Below are 15278 nucleotides of genomic sequence, written 5' to 3'. Positions count from 1 at the left end.
AAGTGACCATATGTTCTGAAAGATCTTTATCCCCAGATTCGGCTGCGTAGCTCAACAGGACTCGAAAACTACCATCATTAGGGGAAGGACGGGGAAGATGACGCAGCGTCTAAGATGACGCACCTCTGTATTTTATCAAGTACTTCACTAAATTCAGTTTTTATACCCGTGGCGCCCTCCTTTAGAAACTACTATTACTTTAAAACTTCATCGGTCAGCTTTCGTACTGTTTAGTATCTGTGAGGCAGAGTAACGCGATACACGTTGATTTCTTGTTATTTTTGACACTGCGAATATTAATGGTAAGTTGTTTAAAAATGGTTCCATTGGATTTTCTTCATATTCATGGGAGTAGGTGATATTTATTTTCAGTTAGCGAGGATTTATCTGTTAAATATTTGATGATGGATAATTTTGATAACCATTTTTTGTAGGTGATGCTAAACAGGCTAAGTTGACGCAGACTGCGTCATCTTTGCTGTTATAGTGCGTCATCTTTGCCTTTTCAGTTCATTACCTTAAATAACAATGGAGTATAGAATATTTATTATTTAGTGTCTATTTTGCATTTTGAGGCATCTTTTTCTTTTTTAGAAATGGGAAAATATATATGAAAAACACAGAGAGGATCATTTTCTGCAGCAGCTCTTAATGCAGCATTGAATGCAATTTGTAGAGATGGTCGTAAAATTCGGGAAGTGGCAAGGGCATTTTCAATACCAGAAGCTACATTGAGGAGAAAATTTAAGGTTAAAAATTTATTAAAGGAAGTCAAATCAGAGTCTCTTGGTAGAGCCCCATTGTTTTCGGCACATCATGAAAAGGAGATACTAGATCATGTTCTCAAGCTGGCCAATTTATTTTTTGGTATCACTTGCATAGAGCTGAGAACCATGGCATTTGCTTATGCAGAACGCAATGAAATTAAACACAATTTTAATAAGAATAAACAAATGGCTGGAAAAGACTGGTATCTAGGATTTATAAAACGAAATCCTCAAATTTCCTTGAGAAAGCCAGAAGCTACAAGCATTAATAGAATAACAGCCTTCAATAAAATAGAAGTAGACCGCTTTTTTAAAAATTTGGAAACAGTGCAAAAATATAAATTTCTGCCAGATCGCATTTACAATGTTGATGAAACCGGTATATCTACGGTTCCTAAAGAATCATGTAAAAGACTTGGACCCAAAGGAGTAAAGCAGTTTGGAATCATTTCTTCGTGGGAACGAGGGAAGAATATCACGGTAATAATGGCGTTCAGTGCCTCCGGTAACTACATACCTCCATTATTTATATTTCCCAGGAAGAGGATGAGCCCACAGCTTCAGAAAAATGGACCAAGCGGTGCGATTTACAACTGCACGGATAATGGATGGAGTAATACGTCTATGTTTTTATTATGGCTGAAGCATTTCCAAAAAAAAGTCCTTTCTAGTCCAGATAATCCCGTGCTGTTAGTATTAGATAATCACTCGAGCCATATTTCACTGGATATTTATAATTACTGCAAAGAGAATGGGATTATAATGGTTAGTATTCCACCCCACACATCCCACAAATTACAACCTCTTGATGTGTCATTTTTTTCTGCATTAAAATATGCGTATGGTCGCCATTGCAATTCCTTTCTAAAATCTAAGATCAGCAACTCAGAGTTTGAAGATAAAATTACTCCATATGATGTCGCCGAGATTTTTAAGTTAGCATATGATCAGGTGGCAAATATTGATAAGGCCGTTTCTGGTTTCGGAACGTGCGGAATTTTTCCGTTAAACTCTGATAAGTTCACAGAAGATGACTTTTTTCCTGCTGATAATTTAAACAATGATAGCTTGGATAGAGATGTTTCTCCTGAACCTGCACCTCAGGGAACACCTCCACTAATAACAACACCATCTATAAGAGAACCAGAATTACCACGTCCATCAACCAGCCGACAGTCTCCTGAAAGTCGTCACACAACCCCCACAAAACAAAATGAAATAACCAAACGTCCACATATTTCTCTTTCACTTATTTCTCCAGTTCCTTTGCCCAATAAAAAAATTAAAAGAAAATATGGACGACAAAAGCAACATTCTGAAATTCTAACAAGCACCCCTTTAAAAGAATTCTTAGAAGAAAAAGAGAATAAAAAAAAAGAAAAACTGGCGAAGTCGGAAGAAGGAAAGAAAAAAGTAACCAGACAAGTATTGGTTAATGATGCAGGATTAAAACTAAATAAAAATAAAGGGAAAGCCAAAGTACAAAAAATAATCAAACAAAAAAAAATAAACAAAAAAATCTTGGAGGATAGCGATACTGAAGAAAGCGATTTTGATGAAGAAGGTCTTTGCAATGACGATGAGTTGGATGACATAATCAACGAAGGAGGTGAAACTGATATCTGCATATTATGTGGAGACTTCGGCAAAAAGACGGAAACATGGTTCAGATGCACAAGTTGTGGACAATGGGTGCATAAAGAATGCAGTGGAGCCAAAAGTCCCGAAAACTACATTTGTGACTTTTGTTAATATGTTAAAAAAGCTTTGTTTACATTTTCTTACTTTCAGTATTAAAAAATAAATTTTCTTTTCATATCACTTGCGCTTTTAATATAGATACCTACATGCGCCATCTTCACCATCACTGTGCGTCATCTTTCCCTCGGTGGAAGGTAAGATGGCGCAAAAGCGTTTTTTTTTAAAGCCGCATAAAAAATACTTCCTTTTATTGAATTTAAAAATAATCCTAGAAATTGGTTATAGAAATGTCCAAATTACAGGCTCGTAGCATTCAAAGTTAGCTTAAATATTTTTTACCCTTAAATAAAATGTATTTTGCTTAGGTGCGTCATCTTCGACGTCCTTCCCCTATGAAGTGGTTATTCAGACTCTGGTGTAATGTGATCCGCCCCAAATCAGTTTTACCTTGTTTGTCGCAAAAAAATATTATTATTTTTACGATAGGGATTAGTTTTTTTCGGTTTTCCTTTTGCTGTCTCTTCCTTTCAGAAAACAACTGCTCATCGACTGACAAATACTGGTAGACATTGCAAAATGGGTCACTTATAAGCTGGCCGACCCGTTGATTTACCTTTATCAAGCGAATCTTTATCTTTACGACACAAATTCTATAGTATGATCCACTTTTATATTCAGAGTATGACAACCAGGAAAATATTTCCATCCATTTCCTTTGGAAGCAAAAATTTCGTTTTGTAGAAATGGGAAACTTATAATCTTTAGGTGGAGTTCAATGCTCTTGTAAAATTTGGGTTCAGTGATGCCACTCCTCACGATTTATCTTGAGATCTTAATATATAAAGACAAATCTCACCATAAGCGTAACCAGGGGGGGTTTGGGGTTATAACCGCGTTCATGTAATAATAAACGCGTTCATGTAGAATGTTCAGTGTCTTTGACATTAGTTTTAGTCCAGTTCGACCGTTTAGTAAAATCATATCATGAACTACATCGATATTTGGAGGTCAACACAGAAACTACCTTCCCGATCGGTCGTCATCTTTAATGAAAAATTTACCCCTTTTGAGGCATGATATTAAGCATATCTTAGTAAATATGGGTCAACCCCAAAATCCCAACAGCCAAAAATCCGACAGCCACAATCCTGACGGCCAAAATCCCGACACACCAGAATCCCGACAGGTTTGATAAGTTTCTTTTTAACATATAATTACATATATTTCTTGTTTTTTGTTTATGGCCATCTGTTTTTTATTTTTTGTTACTAAACAAAAGTATTTACCATTTAATATGAAGTAATTTTCTAAATAAAATTTCTAACATGGGTATATGAATTAAATTATTTTTTTGCCAATATATAGTACAATAATATATGTAGGTATAATCAAATCCTGAATTCAAGTTTACTTTCATATAATAGATATTATCATGTCACTTACAACCTTCCATTTCAGTAAGTATAGCTTTTATATTATAAAATGAAGTGTTTAAATCATTTTTTTCTTTTAAAATACATAATAATTAGTACCCGTACTTATTAGTAAGTAATAATTTTTCAATTTCAATACTCTATAATATATGATTTAGTATTGCATTTGAAAAGGAAAGAATAATTTAAAATGTGGTCGGAATTTTTACTTATGCGAGGATTGTTGCATGTCGGGATTTTGGCTGTCGGGATTTTGGGCGCCACCGCAATTTTTTAATCTTTCTAATTTCCGGTAAACATTATTTTTAAATTTGATTGTGCAATTGTGGTTCGACTTTGTGGCGTTAAACTTAACACTGATGCTTCTAATTAGTCATAAAGGATTATAAATATAAAATGCCCAAAAAAATCTGAAAATCCTATAAATATTTATTTAAAAATACACTTATATTTATTTTAAAAATTTAACTATTGGTATCTCAACCAGCTATAGGGTTAGCATGTATTGTTACACTATTTATTCTGACATCCGTGAGTGGTTTGTAGTTTTTAGGATTTACTGGTAACTTTTCTAACTCATCCAATGTTTCAAGACCATCAATTACCCTAAAAGTAAAGTATAATTAGGACTTTGGTATAATGCTGCATTGAGTTGACAGTGTAGCAAATATATGACCATCAATTTTGACATATCTAGCCCCATGTGCACCAGACTGGTGCACAACAAGTTTTTACTATGGACCATGCATACCAATTTGGTCCACGGTATTATTGCGTTTAAATGTGGCCATGCAAAGGAGCATGTCAATGCTTTGGGACTTAATGTGTTAAATAGGAAGTTTCATCTTAGTGTTGCCAGCTTATCTGAATAACAATGTTTTACCATCATTAACTTATTAATAAGAGGGTGTTACACAGGGGTGAACATAAGTCTGCTGGGAATTTTGCAAAAATCTAATTTTGAAAAAATAACAGTACAACTTAACACTGAAAAAATAATTAATATATTTATTTGGTTCACTGATTCAAAACCCAACTGTCTAGTAAATTTAGTAATTACCTTTTGCTTTTTTTCACTGATAGAAGTCAGCCATATTAATTTTATTTGAGCTATTAACCCTTTCACTGCGGATGACATCGAAATTCGACATTCGCCTTTTAAGTCACAGATGTGACTTAGTATATCATAATTACTTTAGTATATCATAAGCCTCAAGTGAATGACGTCTCTCGAGTCATCCATAGCGAAAGGGTAGGAAGGACAGGTAGGAATTTTTGTATTGTAAAGTGTGAACAGTAAATCTATCAAAATATTCCCAACCTGAGCAAAAGGACCATATGACAAAATCAACTTTAAATAAGTTACAAAACAATTGATATTCACAGAAGATAGTCATGTGTATACCACAGAAATAATAGGAATAGACTATGTAACAGGGTTGGTTGGTTTAAACCAACATGCTTGACCCAACATGTTTAAACCCAACCAAGGTTTAAAACAACTGGTTTTTTTCAGAAAAAAAACAAACTGGTTAAAACCAACTGGCCTTTTTAAGAAAAAACCAAACTGGTGTTTTTATTTAAAGATTTTAATACATCTGCCGCAAATGAAGAAACTGAAGATAAATAAATTATATTTGTGTATTTTCGAAATTAGTTATTTAAATATTATTACATTTGAAGATGTTTTTTGTTAGGTAGGTATATTAAGTTTTTGTGTGTGTAAATAAAAATAAAATTTGTCTTAATCATTTTTTTTTGTTTATTACTAATATATTCTAAAATAATTTATTAATTTTTAAAGTATTTAGACTTATAATACTTTATCTCAAATAAACCAAAAAAACCTGGTTTTTCTGGTTTTTTGCAAAAAACCTTGGTTTTTGCCAACCCTGCTAGGTAAGGTATGAGCAGATAATATGTGAATAGGGCTTTTCATTCACAGTCATTTGTTTTGAGCTTCTGTCATATGTCGTATAATAAACAAGATAACGAGGCAAAACAAAACCATAAGACAGAAAAGCCAAGAGATCAAAAGTCTGACTCCGTAGAGAATGATGAAAAAGGTAAAGAAATGGGTAAAGAAAAAAGAAGAGTGGAAAAAAGAAAAAAAGAGAAAATAAGAATGGCAACATGGAATGTACGCGGCACCTATGAGGAAGGAGCCATGAAGGAATTAGTAAAAGAAGTAGGAAGATATAAATTGGATATTGTAGCGGTACAAGAAACAAAACAATTGAGGTCAGAAATATCGGAATTAGAAAATGTGGTTTTTTTCAAAAGTGGAGGAGCAGATAGGATGTTGGGAACAGGTTTTATTATAAGAAAAGGTCTAAAAGAAAATATTATGAGTTTTAATCCCATATCGGAGAGGATGTGTTATATACGACTAAAAGGAAAAAAAAGAAATATAAGCATTTTAAATGTACACGCCCCTACCGAAGAAAAAGATGAAGAGATAAAAGACATATATTATGAAAAAATGGAGATGGAATATGAAAGGATACCGAAACACGACGTCAAAATTATAATGGGAGACGTAAATGCAAAAGTGGGGAAAGAGGCAATCTACAGAAATACAGTAGGAAAGCATAGCAAACACGACGAGTCAAATGACAACGGACAGAGACTGATAAGTTTTGCAATAGAAAAAAATATGGTGGTAAGAAGTACACAGCTACAGCGGAAAGAGATACATAAGGGTACGTGGACATCTCCGGACGGAAAAACCGTTAACCAAATTGATCATGTAATGATAGAAAAACGACACGCGGAATTTATTACAAATGTCAGAAGTATGAGAGGAGCAGACTGCAGTTCAGACCATTTTTTAGTAAAAATTGAATGTAAAAGTGAAGTAGAAGAAAAAATAGTTGTAAAAAAGGATGCAAAAAGAACAAAATCATACGAAGTAGCTGAACTGAAAAAAGAAACAACCAGGCAAAAGTATCAAGAAGAAATAGAAAAATTGTTTTTGGAAACAAAGAATGAAGCCACAGATGTAGAAGAAAGATGGGAACAAATAAAACACATTACAAAAGAAGTAAGCAGAAAATTGATACCCAGAATTAAAAAACAGACAAGAACTAAGGAGTGGTTTGATAGGGAGTGTGTAGAGCTGTCAGAAGAGAAGAAAAAGTTAAGAATACGTATGTTGACCAACCCTAACGACAAAAACAGAGAAGAGTATAACCACGTACGAAAACAGTTAAAGAAACGTTGCAGGAAGAAAAAGAGAGAATTCAATGAAAAAAAGTTGCAGGAGATAGAAGAAAAATTTAAAAACAATGAAATAAGATCATTCTATCAAGAGGTAAAAAAAGTAGAAAAAGGTTACCAAAGCAAAACAAGCTACATAAAGACCATAGAAGGAGAGCTAGTAAGTGAGCCGGGAAAAGTTATGAAAGAATGGAAAATGTATTTCGAAACGTTACTAAACAGTGATGATGAAGATCAGGGAGAGGACGAAGACAGAACAGAGGGTGCAGATATAAGAATAGCCGAACCAACCAAAGACGAAGTGCAAAGAGTTGTAAGCAAATTGAAAAACAATAAAAGTCCAGGTCCAAATGAAATAAGTGCAGAAATGCTGAAAGCAGGGGGAAGAAAACTACTGGAAAAGGTGTATGAACTGATAGAACTTACATGGAAAGAAGAAAAGATGCCTGAAGAGTGGGCCAGAGCCTGGATAATCCCATTACATAAAAAAGGGGATGCAACGATGGTGCAGAATTACAGGGGTATTGCTTTGCTGGACGTGTGCTATAAGATATTTGCTAGGATTGTAAGAGAAAGATTAGAGGTATACGCAGAGAAACTAATAGGAGAATACCAAGCAGGCTTTAGAAACAATAGATCGACGACAGAGCAAATATTTAACATAAAAGAAATCCAAACAAGCTGCTACGAACATAAAATGGTTTTATATGCACTATTCATAGATTTTAAGCAGGCCTATGACAAAATTAATAGAAAAAAAATGTATGAAGCCCTACGGCAAATGGAAATACCAGAAAAACTAATCAAGTTAATAAGAATTACCTTAAATATGACATCTAACGAAATAGTGTGGAACAGTCACAAATCGGAAGAGTTTATAGTCAAAAAAGGACTTAGACAAGGTGACCCTCTATCAACTGTGTTATTTAACCTAGTTTTGGAAACAATTGTAAGGAACAGCAGAATAGAAACACAAGAAACGATCTACCGTAACGAACATCAATGCATGGCCTACGCCGACGACCTTACACTGCTAGCAAAAACTAATACCGAATTAAAGAAAATCATGAGAAGATTGGTCAGAGAGGCAAAAAAATTCGGCCTAGAAATAAATGAAGAAAAGACGAAGTATATGGTGCTAGGCAACACAGAAAGAGAACCTGTAGATATGCTAAAGTTAACAGCGTTCGATGGAAAAGAATATAAATTTAAACGAGTAAATCACTTTACATATCTAGGTGCCATTATAGATGAAAAAGGACACGAGCAAAACGAACTAAAGCACAGGATAGCTAAAGGTAACCGAAAGGTCGGCAGTTTAAAAAAATTATTAAAGTCAAATTATGTATCAAGAAAGACGAAAATTAGAATATACCAAACTGTAATAAGAGCAACAGTCACCTACGGATGTGAAACATGGGTACTAAACAAAACAGAAGAAGAAATGATAGAGAGATGGGAACGCAAGGTACTGAGGACTATTTTCGGGGGAAAAAATACGGCAGATGGTTGGCAAAGAAGAACTAATCAAGAATTAAGGATGCTTTACAAGGAACCAACTGTAACAAGATACACAAAGGCACAAAGAATCAGGTGGGCAGGTCATGTCGAGAGGATGGATAGGTCAAGAATGCCAAAGAAGATACTATTAAGAAAACCAGTTGGGACAAGGAGACGAGGTAGACCAAGAAAAAGATGGCACGAAAAGTTTCAAGAAGATATAGGATCGATGGAAATTACAGACTGGAAAGAGAAAGCGAAAAACAGGATACAGTGGAGAAACATAGTGCAGCAATTTTTACATAGACAATAAATCAAATTATATAACAAATATAAGACATTAGTATATATTGTCATTTGTATTATGTAAAATTGTTATTGTTAAGTTGTAAAGCCCTAGGCCTCCAAGGCCTGTAGAGCATGTTAAATAAATAAATAAAATTTCCGGTAAACATTATTTTTAAATTTGATTGTGCAATTGTGGTTCGACTTTGTGGCGTTAAACTTAACACTGATGCTTCTAATTAGTCATAAAGGATTATAAATATAAAATGCCCAAAAAAATCTGAAAATCCTATAAATATTTATTTAAAAATACACTTATATTTATTTTAAAAATTTAACTATTGGTATCTCAACCAGCTATAGGGTTAGCATGTATTGTTACACTATTTATTCTGACATCCGTGAGTGGTTTGTAGTTTTTAGGATTTACTGGTAACTTTTCTAACTCATCCAATGTTTCAAGACCATCAATTACCCTAAAAGTAAAGTATAATTAGGACTTTGGTATAATGCTGCATTGAGTTGACAGTGTAGCAAATATATGACCATCAATTTTGACATATCTAGCCCCATGTGCACCAGACTGGTGCACAACAAGTTTTTACTATGGACCATGCATACCAATTTGGTCCACGGTATTATTGCGTTTAAATGTGGCCATGCAAAGGAGCATGTCAATGCTTTGGGACTTAATGTGTTAAATAGGAAGTTTCATCTTAGTGTTGCCAGCTTATCTGAATAACAATGTTTTACCATCATTAACTTATTAATAAGAGGGTGTTACACAGGGGTGAACATAAGTCTGCTGGGAATTTTGCAAAAATCTAATTTTGAAAAAATAACAGTACAACTTAACACTGAAAAAATAATTAATATATTTATTTGGTTCACTGATTCAAAACCCAACTGTCTAGTAAATTTAGTAATTACCTTTTGCTTTTTTTCACTGATAGAAGTCAGCCATATTAATTTTATTTGAGCTATTAACCCTTTCACTGCGGATGACATCGAAATTCGACATTCGCCTTTTAAGTCACAGATGTGACTTAGTATATCATAATTACTTTAGTATATCATAAGCCTCAAGTGAATGACGTCTCTCGAGTCATCCATAGCGAAAGGGTAGGAAGGACAGGTAGGAATTTTTGTATTGTAAAGTGTGAACAGTAAATCTATCAAAATATTCCCAACCTGAGCAAAAGGACCATATGACAAAATCAACTTTAAATAAGTTACAAAACAATTGATATTCACAGAAGATAGTCATGTGTATACCACAGAAATAATAGGAATAGACTATGTAACAGGGTTGGTTGGTTTAAACCAACATGCTTGACCCAACATGTTTAAACCCAACCAAGGTTTAAAACAACTGGTTTTTTTCAGAAAAAAAACAAACTGGTTAAAACCAACTGGCCTTTTTAAGAAAAAACCAAACTGGTGTTTTTATTTAAAGATTTTAATACATCTGCCGCAAATGAAGAAACTGAAGATAAATAAATTATATTTGTGTATTTTCGAAATTAGTTATTTAAATATTATTACATTTGAAGATGTTTTTTGTTAGGTAGGTATATTAAGTTTTTGTGTGTGTAAATAAAAATAAAATTTGTCTTAATCATTTTTTTTTGTTTATTACTAATATATTCTAAAATAATTTATTAATTTTTAAAGTATTTAGACTTATAATACTTTATCTCAAATAAACCAAAAAAACCTGGTTTTTCTGGTTTTTTGCAAAAAACCTTGGTTTTTGCCAACCCTGCTAGGTAAGGTATGAGCAGATAATATGTGAATAGGGCTTTTCATTCACAGTCATTTGTTTTGAGCTTCTGTCATATGTCGTATAATCCGTCTATATTAATATTATACACAGATTATACAACATATGATAGACGCTCGAAAATAACAATCAATGAAAAACCCTATAGAGGTGAAACACCAATGTTCACTTTGACTTTTTCACTATCGTTCTGTCATACACACATGATTACATGGTAAAGAGAGATAGAGAAATCACTGAATTGAGTCCTCTGTGTTTCACTATTTTGCTCATGATGCCTTGTCTATTCTTATTATGTCTATGGTATACCCTATTCCACGAACATACGCCTGTTTTGAAGAAGAACAAAAGTAAATTGCAAATTCCATTGTTGTTCATTGGAATAATTATTAGCGCCATTTAGTTTCGTACTTCTTATGTTGCACAGTAAAATATTCGTTGTCGAAGTAATCCAAAACAGGCGTATGTTCGTGGAATGGCCCATATGTCAATAAAAACTGTGTCAATAAAATAATTATATTATTTCAACTGTAGTTGATTCCTATTACATACTAATTAATAACTACAGTAGAACCCCGTAAATCCGAACCCCGCGAATCCGAACTTTCGGCAAATCCAAACCAACGGAAACTGAAAAAATTTAAAAATTCAAGACAAAAACTTAAAAACATGTTTATTATACCGAGTAAAGCCAGAAAATTGGACAATGTAAGATTACTAGGACTTTGACATTTAAAATTTCTTAAAAATAAATATTATACTTTAATATATAGGTTTATTAAAGTGTTTATAATGGTTAAACACAAACTTACTTTGGTTCTTTCGTAGTCAACTTGAGTCCAAAAATATTGTCCACACTCTTGCGACAACGTTTGGCTACTCAAAATCACAATGAAAGCTTTGAACTACTAGTTAAGGGTAACTTTCGGACAATCCGAACTTTTCGGAATCTGAACAGGCTGTCCCCCCAATTAGTTTGGATTTGCGGGGTTCTACTGTATACATTTTCAGAACTCTATACATACTTTCCAAAAATGGTGTACTTTAAATCCAAATGTGGCTGGGCTGCATAACTAAGAAAGAACTGACTACCATTTGTATTAGGACCATTACTAGCCATAGAAATAGTTCCTCTTTCACTGTGCTAAAAATTAATTGAATTAATTTTCTAATAGTAAAGTAGCCTTTTACTTTTAAAGAGATTAGGGACATTTTTTGCAAAGTATTTTATATTAATAAGTACAGTAGAACCCTGATTATCTGTTTGCAGATTATCCGGGCTGTAGATTATCCGGGCTGCAGATTATCTGTGCTATGATTTTCTGTTACTCAAATTAAATTTTTGAGGTTTTGCCAAATAACGTGACCGTAAATCACTTGACGGAAACTCTGTAAGCCGAGAGGGGGACTCATAATGAAAGATTTATTTTTTCTATTATCTTTTTATGGTAGGTACATATTAGTATATATGTACATATGTATTATAAGAAATACCTACATTTACGGATTATCCGTGCTTTTCAATTATCCATGCCACGTCCGGTCACGAGGAGCACGGATAATCGGGGTTCTACTGTATTTTTGATTTTGATAAACACAATACATATAATGTATAACTAGCTAAAATATTTAAATAGACAAGACAAATATAGAGCAAAGAAAGGAACCGATTTTAACAATTTAGAGTTTAGATGTATCCCAGATGAAAGTAATAATATAATAATTCATGAAAAGGATGTCAAAAAGAGATGGAAAAGTACTTTTACAGTTTATTAAATGAAGAATTTGATAGAAAACTAGTTGAGTTAATGGTGACAGTAACAGCAATGGTCACCAAAATAACAAACTAGGAAGTGGTTCAAGCACTTCAAAAAATACAGAAAGGAAAAGCAGTTGGACGAGATGATATTTCTGGGGAAGTGTGGAGAGGATTAGGAGAGAGGAACAAGTTAGCTAACAGGTTTGTTTGATAGAATTGTGGATGTTGAACAAATGCTAGACAAATGGAGAAGAAGTAGGTACATTAGTACCTGTTTACAAAAACAAGGGAGATGATATACAGCAATTGATAGATAGATACATAATATGAAGAAATCAAAATATTTGATAATCCGTTTGGGTTTATGCAGGGCAGATCAACAACAGATTTATTTTCATTATTAACCAGTTAAGGAAAAAATATAAAAATAAAGAAACAAAAGCTCATATGGTATTCATTGATCTTGAGAAAGAATATGATCTATGATATGATCTGATTGTTGAATATTATCTAGAGTTCCTCTAGAGATTCTATTCTGTGGTATCTATTCAATAAGAAAAGAGTCCTCAGTGAATATGTAAAGATTGTATGAGAGATATGTATGGGGAGTAACAACTAGTGTTAGGATAGGTGTGGTAGACTGATAAGTTTCATGTGAAAGTAAGTTGCACCAAGTCTCAGTGCTTAATCCTTATTTATTCTCATTAGATTTGTATCAAATAACAGTGAAACAACAAGGTACTATTCCCTAGTGATTAATGTATGCTAATGATGTAGTGTTAGTAGGAAACAGTGAAAGCAATTTAGAACAAAAACTGGACCCATCAGTAAAGAGGATTAGATGGATAGAAGGGGACCAAAGATAGAAACTGATGGAGAATGAAATTAGGGAAGCCAATGATGAAAGTATATAAACCTATAACCCAGTACTTGTAAAAAATGAGACAACAAACATAAGATAAAATAATCTTTTATAAATTTGTGGATTTTATGGATTGTATAAATATCCTAAAAGTTTAGTATTATTGTAAACATTTATGGTACATAGTACATATTATTATGTTTTAAAAGTATCTAGAAGTTGGAAAATGAAAAGTTTTTTCTACAAAACAGAAAAATGTAGCTTGGGGAAATTACATAAAACACCTCTCTAGCTGTATGATTATAAAATGTATTACTTTTAGTTGTTCTTTAAATTCGTCTTCGAATTTTTTGCCCCATATAGATGTTCCTCCTTTGCCTGTACCTGTTGGATCCCCAGTTTGAACAATAAATCCTTTAATGTTTCTATGAAATAAACAGCCGGTATAATAATCACTTGCACAAAGGGCTAGGAAGTTCTCACATGCTTTAGGGCAGGATTCACAAAAGAGCTCTAGTTTTAAATTGCCCAAGTCAGTGTGTAACGTAACAGCCTAAAAAAAATATTACTAATTAGCATTTTAGTGTAAAGACCTTATTAATTGTATTACCATAATTAAATATAAATATATTGAAGAAACTTTTTACAAGGACCACTATTAAATTTTAATAATACATATTTACTTCTTTCTTGCCTCCTTAATAGAGGTTATGTTGTATTTTCTTCTTCTTGTTTTTCTGTTGATGGTGACAGAAAAGGATCTTGAGAATTTAAATCCTTTGTACCATGGACACAGCATAGAAAACGCAACGTTTCATTTATTATGCTGTGCCATGGACGTATAAATAAGATATCTTTTAGGGGAGTGCAATTAGAACGAGAAGATACAATGGGTGCGTTCGGACGACCACAGCGGCTGGACAGCTGAGCCAGCAGTAGCTGTCAGACGTCACCGCTGGAAGCCAGCTGCTGAGAGATTTACTAAGCTTTCCCTATCACGGCTGGATTCAACCACTCAGCCGATTTCTGCTGACAGCCAGCCGCTATGGTCGTCCGAACGCACCCAAAGTTTCGGAAAAAATCAAACAAGGTTATATTTTTCTAAAACTTTTTTTGTTAGTTTATAAATATGTTAAAGTAAAAAGTTCTACTCACAAATTTCGCCGCTAATTGTTTATTAATTGTTTGAACAATAACAATTGTTTTGTATAAATAATGTTAAGAATATGGGTGAATTCAACATTTTATTTTGATAAAAAATGTTTTTATTTTAGTTTTGATTATGCTGAACCCGAATCTGACATTACAATTTGCAAATTCAAAATGGCGGATTCAAAATGGCGGATTTTTTCCTAAAATTCCTTAAAAAGCAGTTGTAAAATCCGAATTTTTTTTATAAAACGTGTTTGTTTACATATATGTGGATATTTTTGAGAGGTTGCTGAACCTGAATCAAATTTTCATAATTTAAATTATAAAATGGCAGATCCAAAATGGCGGATAACTTAAAAAATAGTTGTAAAATCATAATTTCTTTACAAAATGTATTTATTTCTACATATATTTATTTTTGAGAGCTTTGATAAACCTAAAATGTTAACATTATAAACTATAAAATGGCGGATCCAAAATGTGGATTTTCTAAAAAGAACATAAAAAAGAACATTTTTTTAAAACATTTATTGTCTTTATTTTTAACAGGTTGTTGAATCTGAATTAAAGATTAAAAATTTAAATTTCAAAATGGCGGATCCAAAATGGCGGATATTTAAATGAAAAACAAGTAGAATCCAATCAAACAAATATGGAATTTCATTCTTAAAAAAAAAGATAAACAAATAATTTTCACAAAAATATTAAAAATTAAAATGTATTAGAAAGAAAGAACCAATTATTCAAAATCTGTCTCTTCAATATTCAAAAAATTGTTGCAATGGAATCATAAATAAAAAGTTATTCTTAGTAAAAA

The 15278-nt window shown here is 32.8% G+C and overlaps 1 protein-coding gene across 2 annotated transcripts; it reads right to left on the bottom strand.

The window, feature by feature from the left end:
- Window positions 1–4306: 4306 nt before the first annotated feature.
- LOC114326162 (peptidyl-prolyl cis-trans isomerase-like 3) lies at window positions 4307–14064 on the bottom strand. 2 transcript variants are annotated; one of them, XM_050654006.1, is made up of 4 exons: window positions 13920–14064; window positions 13626–13862; window positions 11714–11832; window positions 4307–4507 (listed from the first exon to the last, which is right to left on the bottom strand). In XM_050654006.1, the coding sequence occupies exons 1-4, from the start codon at window positions 13920–13922 to the stop codon at window positions 4381–4383; spliced, it is 486 nt and encodes a 161-aa protein (XP_050509963.1). In that variant the 5' UTR covers window positions 13923–14064; the 3' UTR covers window positions 4307–4380. The 2 variants fall into 2 exon arrangements, with proteins under 2 accessions (XP_050509963.1, XP_028130220.1); XM_028274419.2 differs by lacking the exon at window positions 4307–4507 and adding an exon at window positions 9181–9381.
- Between the last annotated feature and the right edge of the window lie 1214 nt (window positions 14065–15278).

Source organism: Diabrotica virgifera, chromosome 6 (assembly GCF_917563875.1).
Source record: "Diabrotica virgifera virgifera chromosome 6, PGI_DIABVI_V3a".
Taxonomy (NCBI): Eukaryota; Metazoa; Arthropoda; class Insecta; order Coleoptera; family Chrysomelidae; genus Diabrotica; species Diabrotica virgifera.
Note: the sequence above shows the minus strand (reverse complement) of the source record. Positions and strands in the feature narration are given on the sequence as shown.